A 15,695-nucleotide genomic window follows, 5' to 3' on the forward strand; every position below is an offset into this window, starting at 1 on the left:
CACTGCATTTCAGCTGTTTACACTAAAATTATATTTGATAACTAAAATATGAAATATGACTAACATGTTGTGAAACGACTATTGTTTTTGAAACAAATCTCAAGAAAATTACACATTTGTTTGAAAAAAAAAGACTAGCCAATGAAATAAGAATAGCAACTCGCCAAGTCTTTAGAAAGTTTTCCTACATTAGGGAAATTGCAAGAGACAATCAGGTGAACATCTGAGTAATGTAAACACAAACAGTTGATGATCTATGACCTATAATAAATAATAAGTAAGTAGTAAGAGTAAGCCTCAAATAAGTATGTGAATTTATTCTTTCAAAATGGAAGACATGTATCTAACACCTGTGTAAATTAAATGAACTACTCATGAAGTCAGTCTCTCATGCTCAGTAGATGTCTCCATTAACAATCTCTGAACAGCAGGAGAGCTGATATCCAATGAGTGAGGCATATACATTTATATATACTGGTAATGATAAATTAGTTCATATTTCAGTTATATTAGACATAAAAAGAGAAACAGCTTTCCATAATCATTGAATTTGGTTTTGTCATCTACATGGTCAGCTGAGCTCAGATGAATACTCTGCAGCTATTAATACGTGGTGATTATGTCTTTGCTGTATACAGTCATGTTGTTTACTGATGTCTGACTGAACACCCATGTAAGACCCACATTTCTGGTTTCAGGTTTCTACATCCTGAATGACTGCAATATTGAATGGCGATGAAGTGGAGCTCTTCCTGAAGTAAGCAACACTACTTCTTGGTGATGCAAAATATAGGCAGACTTTATGCCACTAAACCGGAGCCAATTTTACATTTACTGATAATGTATTCAACACATCGAAAGTGTCAAAATAAATGGGAAGCTTATTCAAAGACGACCAAGTTATTGAGCCACTAATTGTTGCTTTGGGTTGTAGGAGCTAAGGTAACTTTCAGTTAAAAGACAAATAAAAGTTCTATCATGCTTTGAAGTAAAGAGCATGAGACCAAGAGGTAAACAAGTGGATTCTGTGAATCTGTAATGTAACGGCCATGGACTCCACAGTCATTGAATTCAAACAAGGGAATAGTCTTGACAGAATATTAGAAACAGAATTTGAATATTTACCTTTGGATATGTATCTCAAAAATGTAAGAGTCACTTTGAAGAAAACAATGAAAGATGAAATTAATGAAGATGAGGTGTTGGAGTAGACAATGATGCATTATGACAAAAGAAGACAAGTGAGAATTAATGACCTTGTCTGAGTGTTCTGAGTCAAGAACATGACATACCCTTCAGTAAGATCTCACTGCTCAGTCAAATCTACCACCATAAATATTTGTTTTTTTATTTACTTTTTTTTTTTTTTTTTACTTGCAAAGCAGTCATTGTATGAAGCACTATTTACATTAACACTACATTATTTTATTGGCAAATAGACATTATTCTCAAAAAATTCAAACATACACAGTTGAGAAGGTCTTAGATTACATTCAAATGGATGGTGGCCATGTCTCTCAGTTATGCTTCCTTTGGGATGCTGATTCAGTTTGTTTCTTTTTTTCATTTTAAGATGAAAGAAAGGAAAAAGAAGAAAACACCTTACATGGGGACATTTAGTCATGGTTTAAATGATTTTTAAAATTGTTTTTAAAAACATTTTAAGAACACAAAATATTGTGTGTAGGGTTGCCACCTTTGATTTGTGAAAAACCAGGACACATATTTGAAAATATACTATGTTAACAGTTGTAGGACTCCCTATTGCCTCTCTTAATACTTGTCCTGACGCAGCTGCACTCACTCTGGACTCCTTTGTCTGCTGCTGTCCCTTTCTACATTAAATAGATTTTTTACAAAGGAAGCATAACACAAATTGTCCCGTTTTTTTGCGAAAATGTAATAATTTTGAATTTCATAGTTTCAAATAAAACCTCATTTGGTTTCCTTCTACTGATATTCTGTTTTCTCCCTAGCTACGTTTATACATCCAATCTTGTGCCCGTAAACGGGTAAAAATGGGTAAAACACAGCATCGATTGGACATGTCTATACTTTTATTTGATTGGTCGCAGACATATGAAAGCTTACTTTATTGCCTAGCAACTGGCCGGGCTGTCGGTCTGCCGCGCGCATCCACATCCACGACCCCACTGTCAGTTGCTAGCTAGAGGTAGTAGAGGTTTTCTAACTTTCTATTTATTTTGTCGGTTTTGTGAAATGAGGGGAGAGAAGGACAAGGAGGATGACAAAACAAAATTGGACGAGCCACCAGCGTTAAAGAAAAAACGATTCACAACGTAGGCTACAACTCAGACTGGCCGAAAAGAGGCTGAAGAAGGCTGAAAAACTTTTCTGAATGGGTAAGGCCCACCCAAGGAGACCCGTTCTCCGCGGCCTGTGTTTTGTGTCCAGCCAAAATTTCAGTTAAATGTGAAGGAAAAACAGCCCTGGAAATCATGCAATAACAAAGAAGCACCAGAGTTTTGTATTAAGCAAACGCAAAAAATCTAGTCATTTTAACTTTTATGACAAAAAAAGGTTCACCAGGGGAAGACAGGATAGCAGTAACAGAGCTTAGCAGTGTATACCACGAGGTGCTTCACGGCCACAGCTACTTATCTACGGACTGTGGCAATAAAGTAAGTGTGAAAAAGAGGTGAGAAGTGTCATTGTTAGGTTGCCCAAATTCATTCAGTTAAATAGTTGTTTATAATCTACTATAATACATCTAATCATGTTTTCATTGCTAAAGGGAGTATACCTTTGGACATATGATTAGATTTTATAGTAGATTGTAATTGCACAGTGGAATGTTTCATGCACACAGCCTATTAACATCAGGCAAACTGGTGGAAATAAGACTGTCACTGCTAGGTGGCGTACATTGGCTGCTATGCCAACAGTTTGTGGAACTCATATGTAAAATCATGCATTTGTCTGATTCCACATACAAACTTTTTCAGATTAGCACCGTGCAAGTACAGAAACCAGCAAATGTCACCTTCTCTGAAGTTGCTGATACAAATTAAGGGAAAACGATTTGCAATTTAAAACATACGGGGGAAGCAAAGATCAAGGAACATAGCAACAGTAACTATTTACCTTCGGGTGACACTATGTTGAAGCCGAATTACTTCTTCCCATGATTACTTTGCAAACTCAAAGACAGATCAGTGTAAGGTACTGCTACAGGACAGTATATGGTAATTTCTCCCCTGAGTTGATTAGTCTAATGCAGCTTTTCCAACTTAAGTTTCATACTTTTTTTTTTTAATGATTGATTTCAACCAGTTACCAGCCTGCACGATCCGTTCTCCCTTTGAGGGTTTGTGCTTCTCAGGGCACGCTGCCGCCCCCTCTTTGAGAGCGCAGAGGGGAAGAACACTCCTCAGATGTCGACACTTTAGATTAAACCGATGAAGTGAATTCAAACATATGAATTCATCAGACAGTATCAGCCTTGCCGTGCGCGGTCCCCTGAAATATTAATCATTAATAGAACCATCTTATTGAGCCTCCGCCGAGCTCAGGTTATCTTTTTCTCATTTTCCTTCTTGCCAATTTTCAAACATAAAATAGAACAGGGAGGGAAAACAAATTGAACAAATAATACCGCCTTGTTATAAATTTTAAATTAAGACTTGTCACCTGTAATACTTATATCAAATTACACGACGGAAAGTTTTGGGAGATAACTTGTATTTTCATTTTTTTACCCCCCTGCAGCTTGAGTACGGATTTCATCAAGCATAATTCATATAAATTAGATATTTATGACAGGGCAGAGGGATGAGTGCCTTACGTGTATGGATTCTTTATTTTGCCATATGAAGACAGGAAGATGGCTTTTAGCTGAGGACCTGCCCATTAAGTGTGTGCGCTTTACCGCTGCAGGAATTACACCTAATGTGTGCAGCAGCACTGAGTTTTTTTGTATGAGGAACGCAATCACCCCAAGAGTCTCCACTTATCCATACATCCTCCTGGCCCTTTTCCCCAGGCCCAGAGTGCAGACGAGTGTCAACCAGATCGTCGTCTTTTATTTCCATCGAATTGCCAAGGGAGGCAGAGTGCTACCAGTCTGACTAAAGACTCTCCAACATGAGAAATGGAATGATCGATAACTCACTGAGGGCTGTGCTTTAGGAGCTAAAAGCCAGATGCATTTCTGTAGCCGTCTGGGACCTCTCTGTCCAAGGTTTAATCTCACACGACTTTCTTCAGAATAGCCCCTGTTTTATGGGACTTTTTTTTTTGGATGACATATAGTAGTACACATCATGTAATGCAATATAATGGAAGTTTAAATACACCCACTATAACATTACAGCAGGATAAAAATAAACAACAAAGAAATTACATTTAGATTATATTCACTGATTAGTTTGTGAAATGTTTTCTTACTTCTACAAAATATCTAAATGGATAAGAATTAGTGAAGTATTATTGAATCTGTTGTGTACCGTTTTGCATAGAATCCATTACGATTCAACAATAAAGGAAATAGTTAAAGGCCTTGCATATGCTTTTGAGAGGCAAGTTCCATTAAAATCTCAATTTACCCCAAAGTCGGTTATGTTCAGATCACTTCTGCAGTCAGTGCTAAGGGGGGTTGGCTCGCCGCTAATGAGTAGAATGGTAATTTCATGGCCCGAGTGCCTGGGGTACCTTGGCACTCACCAGCCTTGGAAAAACTGCCTGGATTCTGCACAAATACAGTTTTCTGGAGGTCCCGTGAAAAACATTACAACACTTTCAAACACCTATAGGATCATCTGTTCAATGTAATTCACCTTTGGGACTATTCACAATCATCTGTCACTGCATAACACTTTGGACTGACCCAAGTGCATTACGGAATTTCGAATGCTTTTATCATATATTAATATGACTCAAAAGTTTGGTTCATTTTGATATCGGTCCTGTATACAATAGGATCTGCTTTGTCAGTGTGATATGCTGCACTTTCAAGGATTGTGTAAACTGTGTTTGAAAATCAGTGACAGCATACTTAGAATAGATCTCAGGGAACAGATGCTGGAATTAGAACAAATATAATTTAATGTAGAGACTGTCACTTAAGCTTAATGAGTATTTTCAAATATGATCACAGAAGTTCACAATTAGACTAGAAAAAAATAGGTGACCACATTTTCAGCAAATGAAAACAGACTTGCTCAGACTGCCAATCATCATTAGTGGGTGTGACATGGGTGCATGGCATTTATATAACCATCTACCTTGTAAGTAAAGGGTTTGGAAAGCTATAAGTATAACATAATCAATTATTTCAAGGTGATTTACTATACAGAGCAGAGCCCGATGAAACCAGGCAGATGCTACTCGAGAAAAATGCATAGTGCTCAACAGCTTAAACTGGCCTTAAGATCACTTAAGACAAGCACTTTCAGCTAATTGGGTTACTTAATGCCAAAACGTGAACAGAGAGGATAAAGAATGCAAAATCAGGAAGCAATAATTTAATTTACTGTTTTCAACTACCATTGCAGAAAGATTATTACAATGTGGCAGTCACTATGCGCAATGTTGAATATAGTGGTTTACAACAGCACCTTTATCAAAAAAATGCATTAAAAGTCATGTGCAGACTTTGCAACCGCAATGTGTGAATCTAGAAAGCAGTGGGGCAAAACCAACAAACTCAAAAATTCGCTGTTAGGAAGAAATCCGCTGAAAGATAAAAGTTGCAGGGAAAAAGAGTGCTGATGAATAGTGCATTAGTCCACTTGTGTCTATGCTTGGAAAGTGATTTACTCCCGAGGTCCTCTCGTGTTCGGGAAAGTGTCCAGGCACACATCCATATATAATCTGTCACAATTTCACACTTTGCAACCAACAAGGTATTGATTTGCGAGGAACTTTTATTTTCTCTATTTCATTTTGTAGGTATTTAATTTGGAGCTGCCAAGCTATTGAACAAATGAAAACAGAGCATGGTCATTTAAACAAACCCTCTGAGCTTTGTGGAGCTGCCGGTGTTTCTAATGACACTAAAAAAAAAATATACAAAAACTGTCAAAATACTTTTTCTTTTTCTTGCAGCTCTTGACCCATTAATGTCTTTTTTTCTATGCAACTGATAGCTTGCAAACTCTCACTGATATGTAATTGATTGTAGGCTGAGACCAACGTTGTTAAATATTGCTTTATGGTACAGTGCAAACATAGCAATCTTCGACACAGAAAGTGACTTTTAATGTCTGCTATATGGTATGGTTACAAAATCACTATTTCACTACTGCGTTGTTTAAATTTCGTCAGTGGTTTTGCTACCAGATGCAACAAATACGAAGGTGTTCACAAGCATTCACTAGTTCCTGATATGGTCTCTGTGGACTCAATCTGATTAGAATCAAAAGAGGTGGATAGAATAATTGTGTTCAAGTGTATAGTGCACATTTCCAATAAGAAACTGTACATATGACATATGAGGTATTGTTATTGCTCCTTGTTTTGAGATTGATTAGACAGATCTGGTGTGCTATTTTAGTTCAAGGAAAGACAATTATCACCTAAAACAAATGCAGAAAGCACTTTGCAACCACAAGTGACAAACACCCTCACTACACTGCCTGCAAGATATAATCTGAAACTGCACAACATTCTGTCCTCTCATACAAAGTGAGTTGAATTTTTAAAGAAATGCACTTTGTGTTAAAGACTGTGAGTCCATGGTTTTAATGCATGATCAGTATATACATAGTCTGAAGTAGCTGATGAAGATTTCACATTCAAGAGGGGAAAAACTTTATTTTTTTCCCAATTACTCACAATAATGTCAGCTCTATTTAAAGGGACATGGTTGGGATGAAAAATAGATCCGACAGAGAAATTCAAATATATATTTTTGACATGTTAAGGGCGGATGCATAAATATTTAATGTGACCCTATACCTGACAGCACTGGTGCACATAAGCCTTAGTTGACTGGTATTGAAAATGATTAGTGCATCTGAAATAACACCCAATAAACATAACAATAAAAAATAAAACAGTCATTATTCTACTGCCATCCACTCCATACAAGAAAATATAATATATATTATTATTAATATAATATTATATATTATAAAAAATATAATAAAAACATAATCTTACAGTTATTATACAGTTGCTGTTGGTGCTATTTGAAAAAGGGGCAACAAAACTAGAAGTAATTTGTATTTTGTATGACTTTTTGGGAGAAAAATTCCAGGTCAGATAGCCATTAAACTTCACGCAATAGTAAGCGGGTATGGGCCAAATAGCACGGTTGTGATTCTGGGTTTTGTGATTTTTCACCAGAAGGACACTGAGTCGTTAAATCTTCAATAAATAGTCAATGAACGGAAATTCTAATATGACCTCAAAAAGTTTTTTTTTTTTCTTTTATTTAAACACAAGGTCAACCACGTCCGGTTTTCTGCCATTTTGGATTATGTAGTATTTATGCATAAAAATACAAATCACACCTAAAATTATCATTTTTGATTGTAATTGTGTCATAACACAAACATGCATCCATAGGTCCAGTCTGACTAACATCAGTCAATAAATTTTAACCTTCACGGCATATCTTTGTGTCCTTCTCTCTCTCTCTCTCTCTATATATATATATATATATATATATATATATATATATATACATAAATATATAAGGGCCAGAGTCGGCTTTACTTCCTGTGGAGACTACGATCCTTCAATGTCTGCAACAAGATGCTGCAGATGTTCTACCAGTCTGTGGTTTCCAGTGCCATCTTTTACGCGGTGGTGTACTGGGGGTGTGGTCCGAAAGCTGGGGACGCTAACAAACTGAACAAGCTCGTCAGGAAAGCCAGCTCTGTCATAGGTGGTGGAATTGAGCTGGACTTACTAGGGGCGCTGGCAGAGAGAAGGATGCTTAACAAGCTGGTGAGCATCCTAAACAACACCTCCCATCCTCTCCATGACGGGCTTGTGAAGATGAAGAGCACCTTCAGTGGCAGGCTGATCTCCCCAAAATGCTCCACTGAGGGGCACAGAAGGTCTTTTCTGCCTGCATCCATCAAACTCTACAACTCATCCCCTTTCCGCTGCAACATGGGATTGACTGGCACCTGATGCCCTGTGCTGCCCCCCCCACACATAATCGTTGCACATGGGACAATAACTGTTCTCTAGCCATCTGCTCAGGATTTGCACTATACAGTTATCATTGTTTTGCATATTGTACAACAATAACTGTTTTCTACTGCACTTCATACTGTAGAATAGCAATAACCTTACCCTTGTTTATTCTTGCTTCATAATTCATTTTATACTATGTATATAATCATAGCACATGCACGATAACTTGCACGATAACTCAAGGCATAATTGCACAAACTTCTTTCTATTTGTTGTATTATATACCTCTTATTTATTTTATTCAATTTATTCTTTGTTGTTTTGATGTGTGCCGGACGGTGCAGCTGTGACCCTCAAATTTCCTTCGGGATTTCGGGATATTTCTTATTCTTATATATATATATATATATATATATGTATATATATATATATATATATATAGATATATATATATATATATATAGAGAGAGAGAGAGAGAGATACAGAGGCAGTGGTGGTGGAAGGGTGCTATGTGCCTTCCCTGACCTGCAGGGAATCTTCCAGCCAGCCTGCAGCCACACAGCTGTTGTCAATGCACTCTCCCTTGGCTTATGAAGGTTCCTCTTTAATAAGCCAGGGGAGAGTTCCCTTATTAAAGGATCTCTCAATGGATGTGAAGTACAGTTTAGGGACAAGTGTGGAGTGCGTGAGTGAGTGACTGAATGAGTGAGTGAGTGAGTGAGTGAATAGTGTTTTGACTGAGCTGATAATTGAATCCATGCGCTGAATAATTGTCTATGAGAAACTGCATTGGTGTTTGATCCTGGATTGTGTTTTCATTACCTTTTTGCCTGCTAACTCAGATTTGTTTTCTGCACTGGGAACCGACGTAGCTGGCCAGCAATACAGAAGGGCTCAGGGAGGTGCCAGTAGGCTCCAAATATTAGGATATGTTTTCTTTTTTTACTTTGTTTAGTGCCATTGCTGTGGGCAGTTCATATCTGTCAAAATAAAAGTCCTATGGTACTTTTCGTATTGCCTTGTGTTTGGACCATTTTATTGAACAAACCTGTGCCTCTCCTCTGGTCCCATCACATATGTGTATAACAAACAAACAAACAAACATACACACACACACACTCAAAAACTGACTACATAAGTTTATGCTACTGCTCTAACATAGCCCTAGCATAACGTCACAGAAACATGGTTTAGTTTACAATTTCACAATAAAAACGCCAGCAGTGGCGATCTCTTGCTGCTTTGGTTAATCCACATCACCCAAGGTAGCTAGCTACTTTACATGAACTGAGTATCTGCGGAATTGCAAAATAAATAAAAAAAAAACACTGATGTTACTGTGTAAGGCTGTGTATTGCGGTAATGCTATTGTTATTCAAAATAAAGACTGTATATTTATTACGATATCTGAATAATATTAAATTGGAATAAAGGTAATTCAAAGTCACTGTGATTCACTACAGTTATATTTCACATTCAGATTTTGAGTTTATGGAGTACATGTAGGTATAAATGGAAAATAAAAAAACATTTAGTCTTAAATCAGTATGCAGTATTTTGAATGAGTGACTGAAATTTCAAAATATTTGCAATGGAAGATACCTTCTTTTTCACAGCATGCCAGTAGGACTAATAGTACATTCCTAATTATATCATGTAAACTCATTAGAACTGGACAGAGGTGGAGTCAGATGGTAAAGTCATCAAAGAGGCACCTAATGAAATTCAAACCCAGTCTGTACTATACCAGTCTTCAGCCTTTTACACTAAGATTTAACGCTTTGAGGGGTTATTGACAACTAGCTTGTGATTAACTTTAAGCTTGAGTACAATAATGTTTGTATCTGGCCCATATCATGTCAGTTGTGAGCCAATGAAATTGAAAATGGTGGTAAATATTTTCTTCCTGAAAAACAAATTAAAAAATCATTGAAGTGATGTGATCACGCACCATGAGATGGCCCTCACCCATGCACCCCAAGAGGTAATCTCACCTGTCATTCAAATGACAGTATCTCTCATAGTATCTCCCACAGTAAAGCAAAAAGCCTCACATGGAATTTGAATGGTGCCCAACTGTGAGACTTAATGCACCTGTGATGGTTCTTTCCCCTCCAAACAGAAATGCTCAGATGCACAGGTAAGCCTGATTCATCAAATAGCTCACTGACTGACAATGAACATATTTGCCTTTTATGTCCCTTTATTCCTATCAGCATACTACAAAGAAATTCATGATGGTTCCATTTTGGATCCATCAACCATCAGTCAAGCATAGCTCAGAGCAGTATACCACCCACACAGTGATCAGAATAGACACTTACAGCAATACAGTCTGAATTTAATCTCTTATAGCAATTCACAACTACAGCTATATCAAGGGGGAAACAAAGAGGATGCCATAATGCTGTTGACTGACAATGAAAACAGCAAAATATTCAGAACAATGCACAGGTTCTGCAACAGAAACATATTTGCGCTTTTTCAAGGGCTGTTGTCGACAATTTCCCCAATGCCAAATCCAATTCAGGAAAATTAAAACAATTGAGGCATAAAAGATTTGACATTCTGTAGACGTGATATTTGCCGTTTAATGAAAGTGAATGTTGTTCGATTGAGCATTTTCTTTTTTTACTGTAAATGTCAGCAGTATTTTCCATAATATTAACAATAGTCTTTCATCATAAAATAAATAAAAAAATACCAAGGAGAGAAAATGTCATACAAGCATTTGTTTGTGTGCCTTACCCTCATAGGCACTCTTACTAAGTCATGAACATTTTCAGCTTATATAAGATTCAGATATAAGATATAAGATTTCAAAGATTAATAGAACAACTGCATCTGTCTGAACTGCTTCTCATCCTGGATTGCCAGGCCATTCGTTTTAATTTGGGCCCATTAAATCAAGGCAACATGAGTGTGTCTGTGGATGCAACACTCATAATTGCCAAAGTTCTGTCCTGCCTACTAATCTATAAGCAAAAAAAACTCCCAACTTAAAGAGAAGGAGCACATGTTACATGTAATATAAGGTATCCTCCCAAAAGGCAAAGGGATGGCATTCATTAATCATGTATTTATGACTAATCCTGACATCTCGTATGTATATACCTTGAGATAGTATTGCTCATCTTGTATATTCGCAACAACTTCACTTCTTTCTGTCATGTAATCTCACGATCCAAGAAACAAGAGCCCAAATGCAAAACAAGCATATTTCAATTCTGCTTTCTCTATAATGACAAATATCTTTGGGTGCTCATTGCATCATGTCATCGTTTATATTTTGAGAGCAGCACCCCGCATTCCTCTCATGCTCTTTCACTGATGCCGTATCCATGGGAACAATGTTAAGTGTCTTTATTGACCCAAAAAGAGGAGATGGAGGAGTGGCGCATGCCTGTTGTTGGAGTTATTTGAGACATTGCGTGGGGAGGAGAGGTAAACTATGTCTGAACCTCCCTGCGCGCAGCTGTTCATTAAAATTGCAATTCACGTCCACATCCCGGCCATGTGGGTTCAAACCAGCCAACCAGTGTGTTGTTGATTCCATTAGTTTGTCGGTCCATCGCCATCAGCAGATTTCAGGGAGAAGAGAAAAAAAAGACCAGGACCTCCCTTGTCTCCACAGAACATATTTTTTAACCAAACAGATATTGTAAATTGATGTGTCTATCCGCACTCAGACATGAGCGAAAGCGATCCTGCCACTTTTTGAGGCAGCTTTTGCAGGGGCTCTTTGAAGACAAAAGGAAAAAAAAGAAAATATGGCGACTTAAAATGCATAATTCCACTTTCACTGGGATCTTTCCTTTTGATTTTTCTTTTTTTAACCTGACATTTTCTGTGAGAGTGACAATGCCTGCTGTTCAGTAGGTGAAAGCACAACAGCCTCTGAGACTTTGTTGTGCTGATTAAAAAAAAAGATCATCAGACATTAATAATGCATGCCACATCTGGTTTAGATATGTGCATATTTGCATGCGAGAGGCAACGGCTCTAGGACACTAAATACATGGCGCAACCTTTATGTACCATGGACAGCTTCATAAATAAACTGTGAAAAAAGAAATTAAGCATGCCCTGGTTCTCAAGATCCTCCCGTTGAACACCACTAATCCCCGATAAACAAAGTCAAACCCTCTCCAGAGAAGATTCCAGTTTTATGTGTGCATATTATGTGTGTGAATTACTCACTTTGACCTTCAGTAAGAAGGGGATCTACACTGAGTTCATCACACTGTGGGTTTTCAGACTTTCAGACAGCCCTATAGACTGATTCAGTAGATGGCCAACAGACAGGCTGCATGTTGCTCTTTGCTACATGCCCTCTCCCGACTGGCGGCATGCTCGTTACCGTGGCAGTGTCCTGCTGGGCCGCTCTGACCGTTATTGCCTCCTCTGCATGCGGCTTGACACTGGCAGAGGTGCGACGGCGCGTCCGATGAGGCCTCTCATTAGGCGTGACCCTGGCGAGGTAACCCGCCGCAAACGAACTTCATCTCGTTCCGGTTCTCTTGCCCTTTCCTGCGGCCTTCCATGCGAGAGATATGCATGTTGTGAATCCAAGCACTGCGCCTATCCTCGGCATATAAATTACAGTTGCTCGGCAGGATCAATGGGACGAGCTCCCTCTCCCTTTCTATTTATTATCTGCATTATCATCGGGACCTTGCTGGGATGAGCACCGTTCCTGTGCTCTGTGGAATACCCTCTGCACCTCGCCCCCCCCCCCCCCCCCCCCCCGCCCCCCCCCCACACTATATGCTGTCAGGTGCGCCGCATCACCCAGACGGTCTCTGTGGTAATCTCCACAAACCCTGAACGGCATCTCTCTTGCAGTCATTAGAAAGGGGTCAAGCTCAGCCTTGTATATCATTCTTTCTTGAATCAAAGTCTCTTTTTGATGTTGTAAATAAAGGGTAGGCCAGAGGCTTTCAGAGCACACGTGCTGCATGTACTGCGGGCAAAGCCACAGGACCTCTCTAAGGCTTTCTACTGCATAACTACAGACTTGGCACTTCAACGGAGGAAACGTCCCTCTCACCTTGACCATCAAAACAAAAATCTGCTAATAGCTGTAGCTACTGGCTTGCCTGTTATCTGTATCCCCTCACGGCAGTGAGATCGCATTACTGTCAAATGTTTCTCCAAAATGTTCCGCCTCTAATCCTAAGAATCATAAGACAAGATGAGAGCTCAAGTGCTGATCAGTATAGGTGTAGACGACATGTAAAGAAAAAAACAAAGGCCCTCGTCAAGAACGTTCAGCTCCCACTCCAACACACACACACACGTATGCACACATTTCTGCTATGACAGCAGTTCTTACCGTTCTCCCCATCAGACTTCCTCTCCTGTTCAGTATCGGTGAGGGACAGCATGGAGTTGGCCCGGCTGGACAGACAGGAGCTGTGCTCCGACTTGATCTCGCGCATCCACAGGCGAAGGGCGTGGTCGGGTGAGGGGCCGCCCTCTGTCTCTGTGTCTACATCCGAGCCCATCCCCATCGGGTAGCTGTGCTGGGGCCCCGATCGCAGGTCCACCTGGTAGCTGGGGCGCACCATCTGTGGTGTCTCACAGAATTCCAGCTCTGTGGGCAGAGAGGAGAAAAGAAGAAAAAAAGTCTTGTTGCTTTTGTGTCTGCCCGCATGTGGCATGAACAACGGCAATCAAACGCCCGGGGAGAGGGTGCTTAGTGCTTCTGGCTGCTTGCCTCTTAATGCTGTGAGAGGATTGGTCAAGCAAACATTTATCCATCTGAAGACACAGTCAAATTTGTCCATTTGTCCAATCAAAGACAAGTCTTTCAAGTGCAAGGTTCTTGTACTTGTCTTCTCAGGTTCATCTGTATATTGGATTGGATTAATGTCCGTATGCAAGAATGTATGTATTTCCAAAACTCTTAGTTCACCTTAATGTGATGGTGGGAAGGTTAATGTTGCCACATGACACAAATTTATAGGTCCAAATATCAGTATCTCCCCTCTCACAACAAGTGTGCAGGTGCATCCCTCCAAAGCATGCAATTCGACCTTGAGGGCATGAGTAAAATCAAACATTTCCATGCACTTGCTTTTTCTTTTCCTCCTCTGTACACCACTGTTCCATAAATTTGCATGCAAATTAGAACAGGTGGACCGGAATATGAAAACTGGTTACTGTATATAATTAGCATTTCACTTTGGAAAACAGGTGTCAATCCTGTCTAAACAATGATGATATCAACAAAATGAAAGTGTTCTACTCCCTCTTTTCTGTCTGTTTGTCAAACAAAACATTTGTTTAGACATTTTCTTGGAAATATGTATTGAATGCTGGCATCAACAAAACAGTAAGCAATCAGCAATATACACCACAAAATATAAGTCCTGAACAACTCATATGATTAAACAAACTGCACATGGAGCATAACCAGTGTAGTTTGTTTAATCGTTTAACCAGCAGTGTACTCCAACTTGTGTATAAAAAAACATATGCATACATCAGATAAAGCAAATACTGTTCTGAGTGAGTCCATTTTTTTACAGACATACAAACATATTTTTCCACATCCTTAAGTTGCTTCCTTACAGAGATGGGAGAAATCCCATATGAATGATGTGGTTGATCAGAAATTTGGAAACGTGTGCCAGTTGTTTTTCACCAATTTCATCAATTCACAATTGGATTTAATATAGCATTTCAGAACTCGAAGGCCTCATAAACAGCAGGCTCACAGTAGTAAAACCCATATGTCTGATCTGCAGAGACTGGATAAAATGAGACCAATTTGGTTTAAATTCATTGTCTTTTCCCTATCAACCGCAGGTGTAGCGCTGTTCGATTTATTATGCTGCTTCAAGATTCACAAAGCTAATAATACAGAGGAAGCCTTAGAAAGTAGCATTACAGAAAGGTATAATTGATGGTGCAGTGAGTGACACAGCATGATCAATATCTCCTTGATAATAGAAATTAATTCATTATAGCTCACATTGCAAGCAGGAGAGGAACTGATGTCTGACTCAGTGTGGTATCTTAAGTCACCTGAGACTGCCGGCAGGAAGGCTGTAATTTCCTCCTTCTTTATTGACTGATTCATAAAATATATTAAACATTTTGATGAAACCAATGTATCACCTTTCAAGCCTTCCTTTGCAAACCACACCGCAGGTATAAATAGAAGAGAAGTGGCGTTGTTCTCTCTGACTCCTGGATTGATCTAGAGTAGCAAGGGTTACACCTTAAAGCTTTCAAAGACGGCATGTTAGGGTTTGTGTGAAGTTTACAAAGTCATATATATTTCATTGCTCACTTACATTCCCCCTGTGGGGATGTTTAGCTCACAGCTCAGAACTTCTGATGTACGTGGGCAAAAAAAAAAAAACAGCTTCTAATAGTCAGATCTCCATTTTTTTTCCCATAAAATGAGCCACACAAGGAATCATCGCTCCAGCTCCCCTTTTGCTGTCATATTTCATCACTTCACAGACAGCTGGTGGCAGACGATGCAGATATGCACAGTCCCTGCTCCAGTGCATTAATGTGAAAACGGGGAGCCATCTCTGCGCTTTCCAGTGGGTCCTGCTGCTGTGCAGAG

At 39.1% G+C, this 15,695-nt stretch overlaps 1 protein-coding gene across 1 annotated transcript in view; it reads right to left on the reverse strand.

Annotated features, from left to right (window-relative positions):
• The window catches only part of tenm1 (teneurin transmembrane protein 1), a 214,038-nt gene that overhangs the window by 142,382 nt on the left and 55,961 nt on the right, over positions 1–15,695 (reverse strand). Inside the window, exon 3 of the mRNA XM_036523629.1 lies at positions 13,446–13,706. Coding sequence (XP_036379522.1) covers positions 13,446–13,706 — 261 coding nt within the window. The remainder of the gene's footprint in view (positions 1–13,445; positions 13,707–15,695) is intronic.

The sequence above is a fragment of the Megalops cyprinoides genome, chromosome 3 (assembly GCF_013368585.1).
Source record: "Megalops cyprinoides isolate fMegCyp1 chromosome 3, fMegCyp1.pri, whole genome shotgun sequence".
NCBI classification, from domain to species: Eukaryota; Metazoa; Chordata; class Actinopteri; order Elopiformes; family Megalopidae; genus Megalops; species Megalops cyprinoides.